Genomic DNA, 14150 nt, shown 5'->3' on the forward strand with positions numbered 1-14150 from the left:
ACACCCACATGAACGACGTAATTTGAAAGATAACACTCATTCTGAATTATGAAATCATCCAAATGTTTTTATTTTTGTAGCGAAGTTTTTGTAGATCAAGCTATCTGATGTCTTTGTAAGCGCTCTGTCATATGCATTACAGATACGACGGCAGTGTCGAAAGAGTTGTACACTAGTAAATGAAGTACTTTGAAGTGGAGAAGGTAATTATTTCACACTAAACTCGATTGGATAGATGTAAGAGGATCTTATCAAATCCAGAGAGTCAATATAAACAAGTTAAAATATTCACCAGAATCTGAAATAGTGATATTTCTTGTCAGAATCAACATTAATCGACCTTTATTGTACACGATCTGATAATTACTTCTGTTTGACTTCGAATGATGTAACAGTATTTGGTTCTATTGTCATTAATCGACGACAAGACAATAAATATCAACATATTTGAGACAAACAATTTCAAAATAAGTAAAAAGAATAAGAAAAATGACATTATGAGAAGTAAGCTTTTTAACTTGAAAACGAGAAGCAATATTCTTATAAGTCAAACAAGATGGATGAAAATTGATTCTGGTTTAGCTTGTATTTCAAGATAGAAGACCATTGAATATCTATCCACTTAGCAAAGCATATGAATAAAAAGTTTACATTTAATTTACAATAATATCTATGCGTATTCGTCAAATTTCCAACAAAAGTCAAGACTGCTATCTTGGAATAACCCGAGCTCCTGCTTAAACATATTCTCCCAAACATCACCACTATTGTCTACGTTACTACTTGATTGTGGTACAGGTAATATTGTGTTGAGCATTGACTGCTGTTGACGAGTGGTGTTGGTATTATCACCATGTAGACCCGGATAATTAGGTGCTAAACCAATAGGTGTGAATCCTTCAATTGAGATTTTTCGTTTCTTTGATGCTGTACTGTCTGCCCTTCTCTCTTTATCTTCCTCGAGTAGTCTGTCGAGGGTGAGTACTGCTTTCTTGGCAACTGTCGAAACATGTTGTATATCTCTAAATATAACAAGTGCTTCGCGCACTTCTTTGCTCTTTGCTTCTGCTTCATGGACATCACTTGTGTAGAACAAGTCGATAAGACTTCAGTTACCTGTTAGAACATCAAAAAGCAGTATATAATACCCACATTACTATCGATGCTGTCCAGCACTGTATGAGAACAACCCACCAGCGACTAGCTGGCCAATTGTACTTCCTTCCTTCTTTCATCAAGGCCAACAAAGTTTTGGCCGAAGCTACGCAAGCTTGAGTGGAGACCCTGCGTGACGATTAAGTATGGATGAATGATTTATAAGCATTAACCCACGAATACTCTGGTTCTGTAGAATTTGGAATAAGTTATGGAAACGAAAACACTCATTACTCACTCGAATAACCCTCGATCATATAGCCTCGATGTAATCTCATCAGTCGGTTGTGTATAGTAAAGCTCATCATTAGTCGTTCCCACTATTAGACTATGAGTAAAACATAGCCTTGTTTAGATAATTACTTACAGCTCTGCATGGCTTCATTAAAAGCACCTTCGGGTCATAATCTGTCAAATCTAGCCTTAAGAACGACGGAATACGATCAAGAGCAGCTCGGTACCTATAGATGATGAGCTTTGTTGGTTACACAGCGAACGAAAATTGAACTCACTCTGTATCCATCTCAATTACGAATTCATAGGAGCCTTTACTATCCCGGTTGAGTGTATCTACAATTTTACGCTATTGTCTAAGTCAGAGTAGTCCAAATTGAATTATCATTCCTCACTGTTATATTTGCAAAATGCTAAGATTTCGTTAAGATTTTATCAGTCTTATTCTCATTTCACCCACCAATTTGCTCCTGAAGTAACTCATATCTGTCCAAACACTATCTGGAACGAAAGGAATGGCTGTATTGGCAATCAATTCGTCATCATCAACGTTGGCAGGCACGCTTGTCGTCATCTATATCATCTTTAGTCAGGATAAACTTAATTTTGAGTACACACCTGATCAACATGTATGGCGTAGCTGTAAGAACTAGCAGAAGCATTGAAAGAATCTTGGAAGACGAGTGAGTGCCAAAGGCGTCGACTCATCTGAATCGATGTTAGTTGATTATAACAGCAAGGTTCAGCATACCTCTCTCTCGACAACATTACCTTGAGTCTCACTACCCGCACTCTCGTCCGGTATGCGCGATAGTCCCATCAACTGTGCCATCTTAACTAAAGAAAGGGTTAGCTTGCTCTTAGTCCCAAACATGGAACATACTAGCAGTGCTCATCAATATCAAGTGAGTTTCAGTTTGGTTTTTGTTGTGAAGATATAAACCTAGGATCTTAAATATCATTAGCTGCAAACTTACTGCGAAAACACGACCTACGATGATAGTTTGGATAGCTTCTAATGAATGATTGATCAAGAAATCGCTCTGTGAGAGAGCGGATCGTGAAATCTGATAATAAATATCAGCTTCTTTCTCGTTTCGTGCTTCTACTTCAGGATTGCCGAATACCCGGTCATTATTGTAATAATATTCACCGCCAAAATGCGTAGAAACACACAATACACTTGCGTATAATGACATCCACTTTGGATCTATATTGTCAGTAGCAAAACCAATGCTCATATCTTGCCAATATTGGTTATATTCACTGATGAACGTAGGTACATGGAGCGGTTTATGTAGCCACTCGAGGTGTTGCAAATAGAATGTTATCAAAACGTCTGCTTTGGCTTTATTTGGCAAATATTGCAATATTCCCTTTGTCATGAACATACTTTCTTGTGGTTTTGGCGTAAATGGGAAACCAGCATTTTGATCCAGAGAAGTTGTAACGGATGGTGGATCACAGTAGAGCGGTGCTGAGTTACCGCCTGAAAAGGGTGCAGGTGTGTCTTTCACTGTCCTTCTGCTGAGGGAATTGACGGAGTCCGTTCTCTTGCGCCTCAGCAGGGCTGCCTCATCATTGAAATCATCGTCTGGTCTACGTCCCATAGCTATACCTTCTAACGTGAATGCTGCAGCTGTTTCTTCATCCTCCAAATCCAAATCGTTCATTCTAAACGCAGAACTTGGAGGAGAGAGGCGTGACATATTGTCAAACATATTGTTTGGTACTGGTATGCCAGAGAATCGCAAAAAGCTGGCTAATCCCCGCAAACAAGACTGTGTCTCGGCGAGTTGCTCCTGTAGATAAGCGACCTGGTCTGAATATGGGTGATTTGTCCTACTGTAAGGCTTTTAGTGGGATTCTATAATTTCCGCCATAACCCCTACCTTGGCTTTATCTAAACTTTATTAGAGTTACGCCAAAAGAGGGTGAAAACTCACAACTTTCTTCTCTTCCCACACACACTTGTGTTCCTCATGTCGCTTGGTACATGCGCCGCAGGGTTGCTGTCTATCGCACTACATACTGAGTCATCATTCTCACCGGCGAAATCGACGACGTACCTTGATCTTCCGCCGCTTGCACTCAGTACAACTCAAGGCCTGCCTGTTTCTCGTCTTCTTCGGCTTCACCTCCATATCGGAATTCTTGCTGCTTCCCGCCGGTCCTGCATCCATCGTCGGTGAGCACAGATAAGAATCACTGACGGCGGCGCGGATCCATTAGGGCAAATATAAAATAAAAAACAACAAATATAATTTATATTCTGTATTTTATTATCTACAAACTGGGTTCAACTTGGATTGCTACATCTTTCAATCCTGGTATACCATTGAGTAACTTATATTCAACCTTGTCGACAACTTTTTCAACACTGCTGTGTTTCTTAGTCTGACGATGAGCGTGATCGAAAGTATTATTTTGTGATTTTATCTTTATATGTAACGCTCCCAAGAGCGTTGAATCATCCTGAGGCCAGAAACGGGCATTTTCGTATGAATCTAAACCTTCAATGTTTAGTAGCTGGGTTGTCATCAATATTAGATCAATTTAAAGGCGTCAACACCCACATCTGTCAATGTCTTTTTAATATTTGCCTCATTCGCTTCTCCAACATTTAAACTCAAAATTTTACTGCAATCGATAACTAAAGGTACGACAGACGCAATAATGAGCACAGCAATGCTATTAGGCTGTGTTAGAGAAGTTCCTCAGAGATGTCAACACCTACAACAAAGATGCAATGGGATCAAAACCTGTCCAACCCCAATATTGGATCATTAGTGTGCTGATTACAACACCCACTGATCCCATGGTATCAGCGAGTATGTGCAGGAATACACCTCGCATATTGTGGGAATGGTGCGAATTTGAGTGAGAATGTGAATGTGAGTGTGAGTGTGAGTGAGAATGTGAATGTGAGTGACTATGTGAATGATCATGAGAGTGCTCCTTGTGATGATCTGTATGGGTATGTGAATGTTCGTGGTGATGGGCATGCTCATCATCATGCTGAGATAGATTGAGCGGTGAATTATTTGCAGAAAGGGCAACTCACGCCGTGACTTCCGGCACTACCGAACAAGCCACCATAATCTTGCGATTTAGGTTCTTCAGTTGCATGACTATGTGACATAATAGCGGAAGCCTTTAAAGGTTTACTTTCATCATTTGTATATGAATGAACTGCTATAGCTGACATCAATATTATAAATACCTAGCTAGATACTCACTATCTGCTTGTATTGGCGAATGCACATGCTTTTGCCCATGATCGTGGGAGTGCGAGCAGTGGCCATGTCCGTGATGGTGATGATGGTGCTATTTTCCATTCAACAAGCGCATATGATAGCGGAAGCGACTTACTCCTCCCATAGCAAACATTCCAAAGAGATTAACGAATAAACCACCTAAACTGACAACCATAAGTTGTGAAACTTCCATTTCAGGTGCTGCATTCGTGTGTAAGTGAGAACAATCGATTTGGTCAAAGACAAACGCACGGTTTATAATTCTTTCGATACTCTTATGTAATTGTTAGTGCGAAATTAACACCACTTGCTTGTCATACCTCAAAAATGATGAATAACGATATCTTGATTAGGTTAGAAACATTCCTCTAGGAAAGTTAAACATACTAGGATAAGTAAGACGCCATTTGCAAAACCACTAAGTGTCTCTACACGTCCATAACTTGTGTTTCGTTAGAATATATCATTCCAATTCTAAATCAACACACCCATATGTGAAGTCAGAGTCTGGTTTCCAAGTGGCCATAATAGAAGCGAATAATCCGATTGCTATAGCTAAATTGTCGAATGCTATGCGCCGTTATAGTGTTGCTTAGTTGAACATACGTTAACTTACCCATGTGGATAGCTATAAGCTTATCAGCATATCACAACAACTACAATATGAACGTACCATCTGATATTAACCCCAATGAGTTGGTATATACACCATAGACTAACTGTATGAACATATAACTGAAATTCAAGCATAAGAATTGAAATATCCGCCTCGATTCTGGGTTATCGAGGATAACTTTCAGATAGGTTTTCGTTAATCGATAGCTACGACTGACTAGAGGCTTTTCTAGAGTCTTCTCTAGTCCCGCCATTTCCTGATTACGAAAGCGTTTCTTGGATGTCGTTTTCAGACCTGATTTGTGAGGTACACATTTCCTATTTAAAAATCAATAAACTAATATCGAATGTATGTCTATGTAGCTACGGTATTGCTAAGATGTAACTGTCATACACGCTATCAGATACAAGACATACGCGTCTGTTTCTGTTCAAATTCTGGCTGTATTTGAAATTTGTAGCTCTTCTCCATCCTGGAAATGCCAGCTATGAAATTGCATTCCAAGGCCACGTTACGCTTTTTGTTTCAAACTGCCAACACAGCGATTATGGAACAACAGCAAAAGATGTGAGGAGAGCGTGGAAGTAGGAATATAACAATTTATTAACAATAAAATAGCCCCGTCGATCTCAAAAATGTTGTCAGCTTCCTCAGAGAGAAGTCTGGGATGAAGATACGTAATGGTGCACTCTCCGGAAAGCGCGCAGAGTACTTTAAGGGTGTGTCCACACTGGGTTTTGCTATTAATCTAATAGAATATAGGAAGATCAGCTATAAAGGCGCTCCTCTCACCTGGCTATGCAAAGTTGAAGAATGTACCACCAATCACGACTGAGGCAGATGCAAACAAGGTCCTCCATAGCATTATACCATTCGCATACTTCCTTCGTGTTGACAGAGGCAATCCAATTGGCGGAAAGGATTCGCCTAGGGAGCTCAAAATCAACAACCAGCAGTTGTTCAACCCAGACGACTACTACGTTTGGTTGTATGCTGGATCACAATTGAGGGCGATGTTAGGCTCAGCTGCTTTGGTTGCTGTGATCTTCATCGGTGTTATGTTCCCTCTCTGGCCTACCAGTTTGAGAATTGGTGTTTGGTATCTCTCGGTTGCTGTACTCGGCTTAATTGGAGTCTTTTTCATTATCGCTATCATCAGGCTAATCATTTATATCATCACTATGTTCACGGCCAGTCCAGGTGTCTGGATTTTCCCTAATCTTTTTGAGGATGTTGGATTCATTGACTCATTTATACCATTATACGAGTGGGATTACCCAAAGAAGAAGAAAACTGGTAAGAAAAAGGCCAAGAAGGAGTCAAAACAATCTACTTCTCAAGAAAATTTGCAACCACAGGAGAATGTTGCCTCAAATAACACGTCAGCTGCACCAAGTGATAGTGATGCTCGTGCTGATAGTCCCAAAGAGGAGTAATTAATTGTGTTGTTTAATACTTTTATCTTAATACATTCGCATTACAGTATGTCCACTTTGGAGCGTCATAGAAGCGTCATAAAACCCGTAAAAGAGTACTTTAAAGGTGTTTGATATGCCAGCGAAATAAGTAGAGAGAAAAAAATAATTATCGCGTATTTTTGTTATATGGATTACTTCGGACGAAATCAGCGAATACTTTTTCTCTCTGATCGTTATCTTGATCAAATACTATCATGAGCTTGGCTGCAGGCAACAATTTCGATGACCTCACAACTGGGGACTTGTACGCTGTCTACGCCCAAAGGCCACAGAATAGTGCATACACTGGTCTGCCTGTAATCGGCGGACAAAACTACAATGGTCCGTTATCCTGAATAGCAATCGTGAAGGTATATTAACTCGACTATAGAACTACCAACATTACGCTCTCTATTGCCGGAAGAAATCAGCTCAAACGGCGATTCCGTACAGGATAGAGATTTCGACTACAACGAAGACAACAAAGATGACTCCAGCGCAGGCTATCAAGATGATCAGGATGAATCATACGAAGCGGAGTATGAACAGGTAGAGGATAACACGCTCTACAGCCATCAAGTTGAAGAGCCAGTTGCTGTCCCCCTCAACGAAGAATTTCTCGACAAAACGGGCGATGAAGAGCCACTTTACGTGAACGCTAAGCAGTACCATAGAATACTCAAGAGGAGGCAAACTAGACAGCGTCTCGAAGAGCTCAATAGGATTTCGAAGGAGAGAAAAGTATGTCTTCCTTCATTCTACGTCATAATTTAACGACTTATCCAGCCATACCTCCACGAATCGAGACATAGACATGCTAAGAGACGTCCTAGAGGTGCTGGTGGTAGATTCCTCACTGCGACTGAGGTAGAAGAATTGAACAAGAAGCAAGCGAGCAGCCCAAGCAACGAACAATAAGCTATATACCACTTAGAAGTTCAGTAATGTTGTATATTTATTTATTTTGTATTAATTCACATCTTGCTCATACGCGACCATCATGTCATCCCAGAGATATCAGAGATACGAGAGATACGGGAGCTATGACAGAGATACACCATCGGAGATATCACACGTCGATACAGAAGTGGATAATATTGTCATAGAAAAGGTATATTTGTTTCGTTTCCGTCTATATCCTCTCATCTCTCCCCCTCAGATAACAGTCACTTTCAACCTAAACAAGGACAAGTTGGCAGCTGCATACTTCGATACATTGACACGTAAGATATACGTGATGCAGGACACATCAGATAGTCCGAATTACGATCTCGCGATGAGCAGTCAGGAGATATCCCGCCGATGACGTTACTGATTGGTTTTAGTATTGCATCAACTCCAGCCAAACGAGATTTACTGCTCCTTGACAGTACCAGATGGGTTCATAAAAGTTATCAAGTTATTTATCGCGAACGTAAAGCCAGATGCTCTGCTTCAACTAGCACCTTGGAAGGAGTTCTCATACGAAAGCTCTAAATCTCGCATATTACAATTGAGCATCGGCAGCGACAGTCACTTAGATAGCACTTCACAGCCATCGTGGGTGGATCCCTTGGGCCAAATGGAAAGTGATACAATGGATAGCCGACTTAAGGAGATGTACCTTTCAGGCTTTATCAATTTTAACTACAGGCTATCAATAGGAGCTATAGGATGTCTTATTCTGGTGCTTCAACGTCATATAGCTCAGGACTCTGCTACTACCATCACATCAGCGAGCTGTCGCGTTGAAGATCTCGACTTGTCTGGTTTAGAGACATGGCAGATGTGAGCCTTACCGTTGCGTACTTGTAACTGGTCTCAATTACCATAGTGATAAAGTAATGCAGATCGACAATGATGCGCTAATGGCCCTCAGCGTATTTTCTAGTGAGCAGCATGCATCCATACATTCCAACAATAGCAAAGAGGGCCTGTCACTCTTCAATCTCCTTTCTGAAACAAAAACCCACGTCGGTACTCAACTTTTACAGAGGAGATTAAGACAACCGAGCTGTGACATAAGTAATATCAATGACAGACTCGACGCAATAGCTATACTGATACACCCTCAAAATGTCAGCGCTGTGAACGATATGCGAATGAGTCTCTCCAAAGTCGGCAAGGGAGTGAATGTCATGCACGTACTGAATTCTATGAAAAGTGGTAAAACAAGTATAAGGTCCTTCAAGTGTTTGGTGAATCTAGTAATTCTCACGGAGGAGCTCTACGAAGGTATAGCTGCACTTGCTGCTTTAGAGTCGAAGCAGTTGATAACAGATGTGGGTACCATAAACCCAGTTAGTTCAATGACTTAGATATCAGATACTCAAAGCATTTGACATAAATATTTGTCACACTGTCAAAAATGTCATCACATCTACTATTGATTTCAATGACTCAAAAGCGGAACACCGACTGATAATTACCACTGGATTGGATGATGAGCTTGGTGAGCAAAGGTCCTCTATCACTTGTTAACTGACTGATAATTAAGACAATCTTCGCCAGCAATTTAATGAACTAGACAGTTTCTTAGTGCAAGTAGCTCAAGAAATACACGAAGAAACACCGTCGAATATAGCAAACGAGATTAATGTCGTATATTTCCCTCAAATCGGGTATTTAATAGCTCTTGATATTGTTAATAATGGGTATGAGAATATTGAAGACAGGGACATGATAGGTGCTGAAATCGCCTGGGAATATCAGGTAAGATGGTATCAACCCTTTGGTTCGTGACCTTAGTATGTAGTTCATGACAGAAATGGTACAGTCTGCAATGATTTGACCTGCGTTCGTAACCAAATTCCCGCAGACGCTTTATTTCAAGTCAGACAGGATGCGCGAATTAGGTGAATAAGAGCACATTGTGGAAGATTTCCATGACAGTCGATGCATAGACTACCATCTGGGTGATATGGCAACACTTATCGCAGACCGGGAAACAGAAATTATATACGAGCTTACGCAGCATGTCCTTGGTTACTCTAATGAGTTGTCAATAATGGCGGAGAATATTTCCGAATTAGATGTGTTTGTAAACTTCACTATCAATGTATTTTCGTCTCAACCTCCATAGATTACTTGCTATGACACGCGTTAGCGAAGTACATGGGTTCAGCAAGCCACTCATGACGGACAATCCTATGATACGCATATCGAATGGTCGGCATCCTCTCCAGGAGCTCTGTGTGAGGACTTTCGTACAGAATGACACCCATCTCAAGAAATCCCTCGAGATGAGGGTTAAAATCGACGATGATATCGATATTATTGAAAGTAGAAAAATAACGCCTTTCAGTGCAGTAGTCCCGATGACGCCGAATAAACAGCGCAGCGGAACTTTGTCTAATGTCGTTCAGAATAAGATGCAGGATATCGCTCACTCTACGATGATAATCACAGGTGCTAATGGCAGTGGTAAGAGTGTGTACCTCAAACAAGTAGGTTTGATTGTGATACTGGCTCAAATTGGGTGGTATGTTACATCAAGTTCTGGCTATTTAGCTGACATTTTAGTTATGTTCCAGCTGAGTCTGCAACGATTGGCATCATTGATAAATGTAAGCGGGTTAGTGTCCTACAAACTAGTGTTTTCATATGGTAGTGTTCACACGTGTAATGTGCAGAGAATCATCATCAAAAGTAAACATCTAGAAGCAGTGAGGATTATCTAAAAACCCCTCCAGATGCAGTCAGCTTTCATGATCGACTTGGCTCAGGTCACACACGCGATGCGTAATGCCACTGGCCGTTCACTCGTTTTGTGGGACGAGTTTGGAAAGGGTACCCTGCCTTCTGGTTTGTCTGCATCTATTCTGTCTAGCAATTTTACACTCAAAATAGATGGCGCTGGTATATTTGCAGCAAGTATCAATTACTTGATGAGAAGAGGTGAAAATTGTCCATTCATAATTGCTACTACACATTTCAATGGTGAGGATATTAAATTATAAGTGCACTTAATTAGAATTCATCAAGATCTATGGGAAAATTCTTATATCAAACTGGCTGCATCGGTAGTTATTACACATATGCGTGTAAAAATAAGCAAGAATGACGAAGGCAATACAACATTAACGCACCTGCATAAGTGAGATAAATATATCTAGTGTTGTGCCCTCTGATCAAAGAGCCAGGTTGGAATTGGAACTCAGCGAAGACTCTGGAGCATTTGACTGTGCATTGTCAAACAACATACCTATTGATATTGTCGATAAAGCCAGACACATATCGTAGGTAATGATTTGATGATCTCAATGAAGAATATTTAATGACGTGCAGACAACTTTACTTATCGAACACACTAGATGAAGTAGCTACAGATACACTCGATGAGGACCCTACAGACGAGCTGTTAGTTGCTCAGGATATCACTAGGAGATTCCTTGAATGGGATATTGAAGAAGCTTACGCCCACAACAATAACTCGAGTGCAATCAGAGAATATCTAGTTGATGAAATTTTATCCCATGAGTGAAATGATTACAAGTAATAAATTAATTGCAGTACATTAATCCGATTTGTTTGATTCTTTAGTGCACTTTGAGCATTCACAAACAAATCCCCATCCATTCATTAAACGCTGACGGCGGTCCTCCACCTTCAACATACTTTCATCACCACCTAGATAAGTGATGAAAAGTTCAGAATCCTTGTTTACGGTGTTAGTTGTAGAGAATGTCCATGTTTTTCTATAACGCGACTTTGAGACTGTAGGAGAGCAAGAGTGATTGAAACGTGAGAGAGAAGGCACGAGCATTGAACCTAGTAGTTCACTGCGCTCTTCTGATTGTGCGGAGGCTTTATCTGAGCTTCCGCTCCATATACCAAAACTGTTCGAACGATCAACAGCCAGTATTTTTGCAATCGATGGCGCAGCTAATGCAAATCTCGACAATGATGGTGGCAAGAGGGTAACTATCGCCAAATAGTGATTGACCTGTTGATCTAACATTCTACTGAGCGTATAAGGCTCTAGTGTAGTACTTAACTCGAGCGTTTGTGCAACTGTAGACGGCGATTGAATATTTGTCAATATATAACTGGTTAGATTCTTGATACTATCTATATCTGCCTCACTATCTTCATCATACGCTTGCAAACCAGCGGCTTGGATTTCATTTATGAATTTCCGCTGACGTTTATTAATTTTCTCAGAGTTAATTACGTCAACGATATCCAATAGAGTATGTTGAGAATCATTCCAGGATTCTTCTATAATTCTTTTATCCGGAATGATATCGTCTTCCAGGTCAGGTATTTCCCTGACCTGCTTGCGTTTCCTTGCGTACTCTTCGACTTTAGCGAGAAATACTCGCATATCATCATCAAGTTTACTCATAAAAGTATTCCGGCAGTCCTCTGTACAGAAGGCAAGCCCTATGTTATTCTCTTTCACTTTCCAGTCTATTCCTCTATCGTAGTTGTAACAAGAAGCGCATACTTCCTTCCAATATCTTCTGTAAATTACGCTAAAGTATTCATCGTTTGTCTGGTATAGCTTCTCATCTGCTTCGAGTTGACGTTTGGAGAATACACCAATGCCTAATATTATTAGTCTGTGGTATATCCGTCAATAAAAACTTACCTGCACCTGGTGTAACCCTCGACTCTATAGCGTCGCTTGTGTAATTCTGTGAGGTCATTACGACACTTGGCCGTGGCCGTTTTGAACAAGAGCATAGACTTATGAGAGGTGCATACTTAATACACTTTAGGATGAAGATTTATCTTGAATCTTCTTTCTTTTTCTCTTTCTTAGACTGGCTTTGTTTGTAGTTTACCTCAGATCGACTTATTTGTGAAGTAGAAACAAAATTGCGCAGATACAGGAAAACATCTATTATTTTGGGTATAGTTGATATATTTGCGCTACATTATGCATGTATAATCATAAATCATAGTACATCGCCTTATGACAAAGAAACTTCATCATAAAGTTCACCATTGTTCTTACATATAATACAATCAGAGGAATTTTCCTCTTCAAAAAAACGATGGCTCATAAAGCTAGCAATTTATACCCTGATATTATCTACACGATAGTCGATATCCTGATAATTAACCATCATGAAAGTAATGTGGGATACATGCTATCTCTAAATAGACACTGGAGGGGGTCTTTGTTGGTATACCCTAAAGCATTTTCTAGTTTTACTTTTAAACTTAGGAACACTAAATGGCCACCAATTTTCCCAGGACACTTTTACAGAAATTTGAGACATTCAAATAATAGAATCAGCAACTTGAATTTAGAGAGTGACTATTTTATATTTTGCAAGTTACTAAGCATTTTCCACGATAGATCAGTTTCCTGGCTTACGTTAGTAACCAACACTCAACCTACTCTTGGTCCAGAGTATAGGAATTTTGAGACCTCATCGCATAATGTGAATATCGAACATCTCAAGTTAGTATCCAAGGACGGACATCGATTATGCATTCCAACCGATATAGTCAGCCACGTAGCTGGCGTTTCGCTCACATTGGAGTCTGTCATTCCAATACCGGTTAGTAATGATATGATTTTGCGATGAAGCATAACACTGAAAATTTTATAGAGTATAACAGCTAATTTTTGGAAGATCAAACATCTTACGCTGGACTTTCGTCAGTTTTCTAACCTGGATGCCCATCATTTGAGGTATTTCCTCGGTATAGAAGTTCCCAAAATGCAGGCTCTGAAAACTCTTTACATTACAGGCGCCAACATCGGTCTGATGTTAGGTCCACGAGATTATGATCACGACGAAAACAACTTCATGTTTCCGTTATTACACACCATTCATCTTGACAACACAAGTCCTTTTTTGCTGCAATACTTCAAGTCACCTGTCTTAAGACGAGTCAGTATAAAGAATTATGATCTCGAGCTCCACAGACCCACGCTCTGTGCGGATGTGATTTACTTTTCACTTGAAGGAAGCCTTATTATTTTGAGGTATCCTGACACAATCCATTCTAGCTTCTTCGCCAAACTTAACAAGCTAGAAATATTAGATCTGAGTAGAGTTCCACCAACAACCTTTACCGACGCGTTCAACAGTGGCATGTTTGATCTCTTCTGGCCACGTTTGAGAGCTCTCAAGATATCTTTCAAGAAAGACATAACGGATGTGGCCTTACTTAATTTCGTCCAGACTAGGCGAGACACATCAGAAATTAGCTCAATAAATGAGTTGGTTGCAATTGAGTGTGGTTTAACAATACAAATTCAATGCATTCTGACAAATTTAATCCCGAAGTGTCACCTAGATATTGGTAGATTTGGCCATAACGCAAATGAAGAATTATCTTTTTAGGCAAATATACCACGCAACAACTATATTTTTTATTAAATAAAACCATTAGAGTGCATTCCCACTTAATTGCATTATAGTCTTGACTTTGTCTTGGATCGGCGATGCAGCCCACTTTTGTTAATGTCCGCTATTCCCATAAACGGAA

General features: G+C 40.1%; 6 protein-coding genes across 6 annotated transcripts; 3 read left to right on the plus strand and 3 right to left on the minus strand.

Annotated features, from left to right (window-relative positions):
* Positions 1–617: 617 nt before the first annotated feature.
* WALSEDRAFT_60515 (hypothetical protein) lies at positions 618–3585 on the minus strand. The gene is made up of 15 exons (XM_006958598.1): positions 3459–3585; positions 3336–3413; positions 3282–3292; positions 2385–3234; positions 2273–2339; positions 2141–2226; positions 2008–2097; positions 1850–1963; positions 1785–1802; positions 1668–1738; positions 1523–1616; positions 1394–1475; positions 1333–1345; positions 1153–1284; positions 618–1106 (listed from the first exon to the last, which is right to left on the minus strand). The coding sequence occupies exons 1-15, from the start codon at positions 3570–3572 to the stop codon at positions 671–673; spliced, it is 2256 nt and encodes a 751-aa protein (XP_006958660.1). The 5' UTR covers positions 3573–3585; the 3' UTR covers positions 618–670.
* Positions 3586–3667: 82 nt separating this feature from the next.
* On the minus strand, positions 3668–5617 carry WALSEDRAFT_60518 (cation efflux protein). Its single transcript, XM_006958599.1, has 12 exons — positions 5320–5617; positions 5265–5274; positions 5135–5218; positions 5034–5088; positions 4967–4990; positions 4899–4920; positions 4762–4847; positions 4629–4716; positions 4454–4584; positions 4127–4407; positions 3966–4080; positions 3668–3918 (listed from the first exon to the last, which is right to left on the minus strand). Exons 1-12 carry the CDS (start codon positions 5513–5515, stop codon positions 3676–3678), a joined length of 1335 nt encoding a protein of 444 aa, XP_006958661.1. The 5' UTR covers positions 5516–5617; the 3' UTR covers positions 3668–3675.
* A 146-nt stretch (positions 5618–5763) lies between these two features.
* WALSEDRAFT_60520 (translocation protein) lies at positions 5764–6750 on the plus strand. Its single transcript, XM_006958600.1, has 3 exons — positions 5764–5829; positions 5881–5981; positions 6025–6750. Exons 1-3 carry the CDS (start codon positions 5810–5812, stop codon positions 6696–6698), a joined length of 795 nt encoding a protein of 264 aa, XP_006958662.1. The 5' UTR covers positions 5764–5809; the 3' UTR covers positions 6699–6750.
* A 184-nt stretch (positions 6751–6934) lies between these two features.
* On the plus strand, positions 6935–12240 carry WALSEDRAFT_57633 (hypothetical protein; the record flags this gene model as incomplete). The annotated part of the gene is made up of 20 exons (XM_006958601.1): positions 6935–7061; positions 7111–7460; positions 7506–7586; positions 7732–7830; positions 7879–7942; positions 8045–8486; positions 8533–8998; positions 9024–9150; positions 9196–9410; positions 9454–9468; positions 9517–9553; positions 9602–9734; positions 9781–10179; positions 10221–10264; positions 10293–10363; positions 10391–10502; positions 10548–10637; positions 10683–10794; positions 10841–10936; positions 10986–12240. The coding sequence occupies 20 exons, from the start codon at positions 6935–6937 to the stop codon at positions 11179–11181; spliced, it is 3276 nt and encodes a 1091-aa protein (XP_006958663.1). The 3' UTR covers positions 11182–12240.
* On the minus strand, positions 9106–12378 carry WALSEDRAFT_69170 (hypothetical protein). Its single transcript, XM_006958602.1, has 2 exons — positions 12292–12378; positions 9106–12248 (listed from the first exon to the last, which is right to left on the minus strand). Exons 1-2 carry the CDS (start codon positions 12347–12349, stop codon positions 11215–11217), a joined length of 1092 nt encoding a protein of 363 aa, XP_006958664.1. The 5' UTR covers positions 12350–12378; the 3' UTR covers positions 9106–11214.
* Positions 12379–12700: 322 nt separating this feature from the next.
* On the plus strand, positions 12701–14005 carry WALSEDRAFT_28944 (hypothetical protein; the record flags this gene model as incomplete). Its single annotated transcript, XM_006958603.1, has 2 exons — positions 12701–13213; positions 13265–14005. 2 exons carry the CDS (start codon positions 12701–12703, stop codon positions 14003–14005), a joined length of 1254 nt encoding a protein of 417 aa, XP_006958665.1.
* Between the last annotated feature and the right edge of the window lie 145 nt (positions 14006–14150).

This window comes from Wallemia mellicola (assembly GCF_000263375.1).
Source record: "Wallemia mellicola CBS 633.66 unplaced genomic scaffold WALSEscaffold_11, whole genome shotgun sequence".
Taxonomy (NCBI): Eukaryota; Fungi; Basidiomycota; class Wallemiomycetes; order Wallemiales; family Wallemiaceae; genus Wallemia; species Wallemia mellicola.